This window comes from Hyperolius riggenbachi, chromosome 5 (assembly GCF_040937935.1).
Source record: "Hyperolius riggenbachi isolate aHypRig1 chromosome 5, aHypRig1.pri, whole genome shotgun sequence".
NCBI classification, from domain to species: Eukaryota; Metazoa; Chordata; class Amphibia; order Anura; family Hyperoliidae; genus Hyperolius; species Hyperolius riggenbachi.
Genome location: NC_090650.1, coordinates 159,449,331 through 159,455,330, shown reverse-complemented (window position 1 = coordinate 159,455,330; position 6,000 = coordinate 159,449,331). Strand labels below are relative to the sequence as shown.

The window sequence follows — 6,000 nt, the reverse complement described above, 5'->3', positions numbered from 1 at the left end:
GCGAGATCCAGGAGGCACGCATTCAATTTTTGGAGGAGACAGCTGCTGAATGGATCAGAATGGAACGATAGCGAGGGACCACAGGAAACACAGGGAGCTAGAAGAAGCCCCAGGTAAGTTAAACTGGCCAGATTTGTTTCCTTTAACCTCCCTGGCGGTAACCCTAAGCTACGCTCTGGCTAGCCGCTCGGAGCTCCATGCAATGGAGCACAGCGGGCATTTTTGCACACCTAGGGGATCCAGACGTCGGTAGCCGTTCTCCTTCCTGTCCTCCGAGGCTCTGAATCACTCTGGTGAGATTCGCCGTCAGTGATCTCACTACAGAGTCATAGTGCCACCCGGAGGATAGAGGGAAAATTGCAGTGCTGGAGCTTAGGGAGGTGAGTAACTGCAGGGGCTGCTGCTGGCTTTCTGGCGGCATGATTTGTTCCTGGTTTTGGGGTCTGAAACGTTCAGAAAAGACTCTAATGCTGGGAATACATAAGATTTTTCAGCAGATTTACTGTCCGATCGATTTTCCGTTCGCTTTTCCAATCGATTTCCATTCACTTCTATGAGAAATCGATCAGAAAATCGATCGAAAATAAAATCGGACATTTCGGAAATTATCTGTCAAACCATCTATCTGCCAAAAAATCTTTGCATATTCCTAGCATAAGATCTGAAAAAAATCATACCGCCAGGGAGCTTAAATCACTGTGATCTTTTAACTCTTACATGGTTGAAGTGGTTTGCATGTGCTCAGTGTCATATCCAGAGGTTGGAAGAAAAACAATCTGTTCTTGCAATAGGAGTTATTGTCAGATAGTGATCTGTGACAGGTGCAGCTTTCTGTTACAGTGCTGAGTGAAGGTGACATAAAGGAGACATACTGTAATTGATGGTATAGCAGGGGCAAGACCCAATAGGAACTTTCTCACCTATTTGTAGAGGCTGGGGTGACAGTCATGGGTTAGCCAGAAGTCACGCTTGTGTCTCTTTTGACCCAAGTCTTTTTCCAATATATCAGCACATCAGATTAGTTGAGATCACGCTCTTTTATTGAGCCATCAGTATCCACAAACAAGTAGCTGACAATTGTTTCGGTGACACATGCCTAGGTCACAATATCACAATATCAAGCACCCAACTTTACACTGAGGTGTGCCCATTCACAGCTTCACTACAACTCTTTTGAGCCAAGATCAAAGCTTGGGCAGGTGGATCTTTGGTGGTGGTCAAAGTTCCTGTGGCCCTGCAGGTAACTGTAGAATTTAAACATGCTAGGAGCATGTATCCTGTCCAGCATCGGTAAGTGGAAGTAAGTGATGGGACAGCAAGCTGACAGAGCGAAGTTACCAGCAATGAGAGGCTATTGCTGTTTCAATATTGTTTCTTTTCAGGGGACACCCTGCTTTATCAAGCATATGACCACCACCAAAGATCCACCTGCCAAAGCCTGGTCCCCAGATCAAGAGGGACACAAGTGTGACTGCTGGCTAACCCATGTTCTGTGGTCTGATGAGACAAAAATAAACGTATTTGGTTCAGATGGTGTCAAGCATGTGTGGCGGCAACCAGATGAGAAGTACAAATACAAATGTGTCTTGCATACAGTCATCCATAGTGGTGGAAGTGTCTTGGTTTGGGGCTGCATGAGTGCTGTCGGCACTGGGGTGCAACAGTTCATTGAGGGAACATATACTGTGACATACTGAAGCAGAGCATGAGCTGCAGGGCAGTATTCCAACATAACCACCCCAAACAAACCTCCAAGATGACACTGCTTTGCTAAAGAAAATGAGGGTAAAGGTGCTGAACTGGTCAAGCATGTCTCAAGTCCTAAACCCTATTGAGCATCTGTGGGACATCCTCATGCAGACTGTGGAGGAGCGTAAGGTTTCTGACATCCACCAGCTTCATCATAGAGGAGTGGTAGAGAATTCCAGTGGCAACCTACGAAGCTCTAGTGAACTCTATGCCCAAAAGAGTTAAGGCAGTGCTGGAAAGTGGGGGAACAGAAAATATTGACATTTTGGGCAGAATTTAAACATTCTTCACCTAGGCATGTACTCGCTCTTGTACCCATCAGTTTCAGCATTTAGCGTTGAGCTATAAATTTAACACACAGGTGTACATAAGCCAGTTGTGCGTTTCCTTTCCCATGAACCAGTAGCTCTCTTTGATCTGGAAGTCATTTGGCCAGGTAGTGCTAAGGCTAGGTGGATCCTATAGAAACAGTTGCACCTGCCCTGAAGGGTTATTCAAAAGTGTGTTCAGCCTTGTTCTTTGCAGTTTTTCATTGGTGCCTCTTGGTCAACTTTCTGAGTGGCTTGTGGGACCAGGAGAGAATGGCATTGTGAAGTCAGCAGTACTGAGGTCGTAGGTGCAGCTGGAGGGCAAAACTCATGTGGCGGCTGAAGAGGCGCCCTTATTGCCGAACAGACTTCCGCTAAACTGACATTGCATTCGGAAGTCGTGTAAGTCATTTCAGTACTGCGCGGCTGTTAAAGATGCTGTGGCACCTATCAGCCATTTGGATCAAGGCTGGAGGATGGACGCCAAAGCCAAACCTAAGGATGCAGGAAAGGTAATCAGGTGGGCCAGGAGTTGGAGGACACTGGAGCGGTTTGATCTCGGAGATCTGGATTGATTGTTTGAACTTCCTTGAGCGGAAGTTTGTTGGACTTGCTGGTGATCTAAAGTCTGGTTATACTATAGGCTATCAAACACAGACATATTGATTTCACATGGTGTGTGCTGATTTATGATTTGATTTTGTGCAAGCTGTGTGCTGACCTGAGGTCTGATTCTTTTTTTTTATGAAGTTACACCCAGCCATGCTGTACTATTGCACACTGTGTACTGGTCTGAGGTCTATGATTTTGCTTATGCAGTTACACACATACAAGCTGTATTATCACACACTGTGTGCTGATCTGAAGTCTATGATTCTGTTTTATGCTGATACTCTCAGACAGGCAGTACTATCTTGTGTGTTGATCTGAGGAAGATCTTGATCTGAAGCACTATCAGTTCTGTTGTCTCCCATTTTGGATTTCACCCACACAGAGAATGTTCACGGAAGTGATGGCGGAAATAGTTGGATAAGTGCATTTAAGGGGAACAATCATAATTCTGTATCTAGATGATGGTTGCAGAAAGTATAACACTATGAGAAGCACAGATTGTTCTAAAACAATTAACAAACCCAGAACATTTGTATCGCGCTTTTCTCCTGGCGGACTCAAAGCACCAGGCAGAAGAGGTGTTAGGGAGTCTTGCCCAAAGTCTCCTACTGAATAGGTTCTGGTTTACTGAACAGGCAGAGCCGAGATTCAAACCCTGGTCTCCTGTGTCAGAGGCAGAGCCCATTACACTATCCAGCCATTAGAATTAGAATATATGGAACAGATAGTAAATTACCCAAATCGAAACCGATTTCCAATTTAGTACCAACCCACACCATTACATTTTTAGGTTTTATAGTAAACTCTCCTCTACAGAGACTATTGCTACCAGAGGAAAAGATTCTAAAAGACTACAATAACCGCATTTCAGAGGGAAGGTATGATTTTAGTACATCAGTTAAGGAGTATAATAGGTCTTTTAACATCCACAGCACCAGCAGTATATTGGGCAATGAAAGACCGATTCTTCAGAGCTGGCTACTCCTGAAATGGAACAAGAATCAAGATTCTCTGGATCAGATGTTAACATTCCAAATTCAGTAAATTTCAGTAAATGAGTCATTGTTTTGGGATGATGGAAAAGCAGAACTTAGATCAGGGCAGGTTATGGAGATTACCAGTAACCAATATTCTAACAGATGTGAGTCTGTTGTGTTGGGAAGCTCATATAGTTGGCCATCATCTTTAAGGGAACTGGATGACTCCGATCAGACAGCAGCCATTACATGTCAGGGAAATTGTGCAGGAATAGGGAGAACCTCATGTAGACTTATTCGCAAATATAGACAGACAATGCGAAATACAATTGTTAATAGTAGGGAAAAGGTCATCATATCTATATATAGTAAATACTGGAAGGCATTTTGTCAGTGGAAACTAGATCAGGATGTAAGTCAAATAAGCTTGCTACAGTTCTTGAGTTTTTACAAGATGGTACTGAGAATGGCTTAGTATTAAGTACTATAAAAGAACAAGTGACGGCTTTGTCAGTTTTTCTAGTTAGATTAGCTTCAGAACATTTTAATTATTAGCACAACATGGGTGAAGAGGCACCTACCTGTTGTGCTAGTCTACTCCTCCTCTTATGGGGGTGTATGTGTATTTGGTATACAGTGGCTCAGCCACCTGCAGATCCAATCTATAATTTTTAAAGAGTGCAACCAATCCGGCTAATACTGAATTGCGCGAGTGGAGACGGGCTGGTGTTCTCCACCTGCCTCAAGTGGTTGGTTGCCCCCATTGCAACCCACCTTTGTGAGTATCATTCCTGTTGTTCAATTATACCGGCGAATAGTGACATATTGCCCTATTGGGCTGCTGTTGCCTTTTTGTTTTTTCCCTAAGGTGATTTTTTTTTTAATTTGGTGGAGAAGTCTAGACCAATTTCAAAGAAATTATACCCAAAGTGTAATTTTTGCTTAGTTTTCAATATTTTTGATTGAACCAATTGAGGAGATTTAATTGAGACATTTAACCATGAAAGCAATATTTTTAGTGCAAGTTTCTACAGTATATTACCTTTGTTTTGTAATAAAGCCAGTGACCCAAGAGAAGAACAATGGCACAAACTAAATGTAAGAAGATGTTTATTAGTTTATCTCCAGAGGATGAAAGAAATTAGAAATTCCAAAGCATTGTTTATTAACATCTTCGGACCTAAGACTGGAGCAAGGATGGTGAAAGCATCAATTGCCAGGTGGAATAAGGTATGCATAAAGGAAGCTTATCAGAGAAAAGGTATGGATTCACTTCAGGAAATCACAGCCCATTCAAGATCTATGGCAACTACCTGGGCCTATAGAGCTGGAGCAACAGCATCAAAGATCTGTTGAGCAGCGACCTCGAAAAAATGTCAACATGTTTATCAAGCATTATTGACTGGATATTACAGTTATGTGAAAAACTATTTGCCCCCTTCCTTGTTTCTTATTCTTTTGCATGTTTGTCACACTTAAATGTTTATGCTCATCAAAAACCGTTAACTATTAATCAAAGATAACATAATTGAACACAAAATGCAGTTTTAAATGATGGTTTTTATTATTTAGTGAGAAAAAATACTCCAAATCTACATGGCCCTGTGTGAAAAAGTGACTGCCCCCCTTGTTAAAAAATAACTTAACTGTGGTTTATCACACCTGAGTTCAATTTCTTTGGTCACCCCCAGGCCTGATTACTGCCACACCTGTTTCAATCAAGAAATCACTTAAATAGGAGCTATCTGACACAGAGAAGTAGACCAAAAGCACCTCAAAAGCTAGACATCATGCCAAGATCCAAAGAAATTCAGGAACAAATGAGAACAAAAGTAATTGAGATCTATCAGTCTGGTATAGGTTATAAAGCCATTTCTAAAGCTTTGGGACTCCAGCGAACCACCGTGAGAGCCATTATCCACAAATGGCAAAAACATGAAACAGTGAACGAACATTCTCGTCCAGTTGGGCGTGCGCGCTCCTGCTGCCAGCCGTTAGCCCAGCGATCAATGAATGGGATTATAGATCCCATTCATTGATCAAAGCCACCCACAGAAGGCTGCAGCTTTTCTATGTTACAAAATGTTTCCCGTCCTCTTAATACTTCCTAGAAGCGTACGATTTTTTGACTGTGTAAATAGTAAAACTACACCCACATCTATTTTTTATTAAAAAAATACATTATTTTACATTTAAAATCAGCTGTTTACCTCCTACACCAAAAATTACCCAAATAAAATTTTTAATAAAAAAATAAATAAAAAAAATTACAATAAAAAAAAAACAACATAAATCGTTACCTAAGGGTCTGAACTTTTTAAATATGGATGTCAAAGAAGTATATTAATATAATT

At 41.7% G+C, this 6,000-nt stretch overlaps 1 protein-coding gene across 4 annotated transcripts in view; it reads left to right on the top strand.

Annotated features, from left to right (window-relative positions):
• ELMO1 (engulfment and cell motility 1) overlaps positions 1 to 6,000 on the top strand; it is an 818,731-nt gene that overhangs the window by 363,138 nt on the left and 449,593 nt on the right. Inside the window, exon 1 of one of the 4 annotated variants that reach the window (XM_068236403.1) lies at positions 4,829 to 4,876. The exons of the other annotated variants lie outside the window; for them this stretch is intronic. Within the exon in view, the coding sequence (XP_068092504.1) occupies positions 4,844 to 4,876 (33 nt within the window). The 5' untranslated portion in view covers positions 4,829 to 4,843. Of the gene's footprint in view, positions 1 to 4,828; positions 4,877 to 6,000 lie in introns of those variants that run through there. 4 annotated transcript variants of the gene reach the window in all.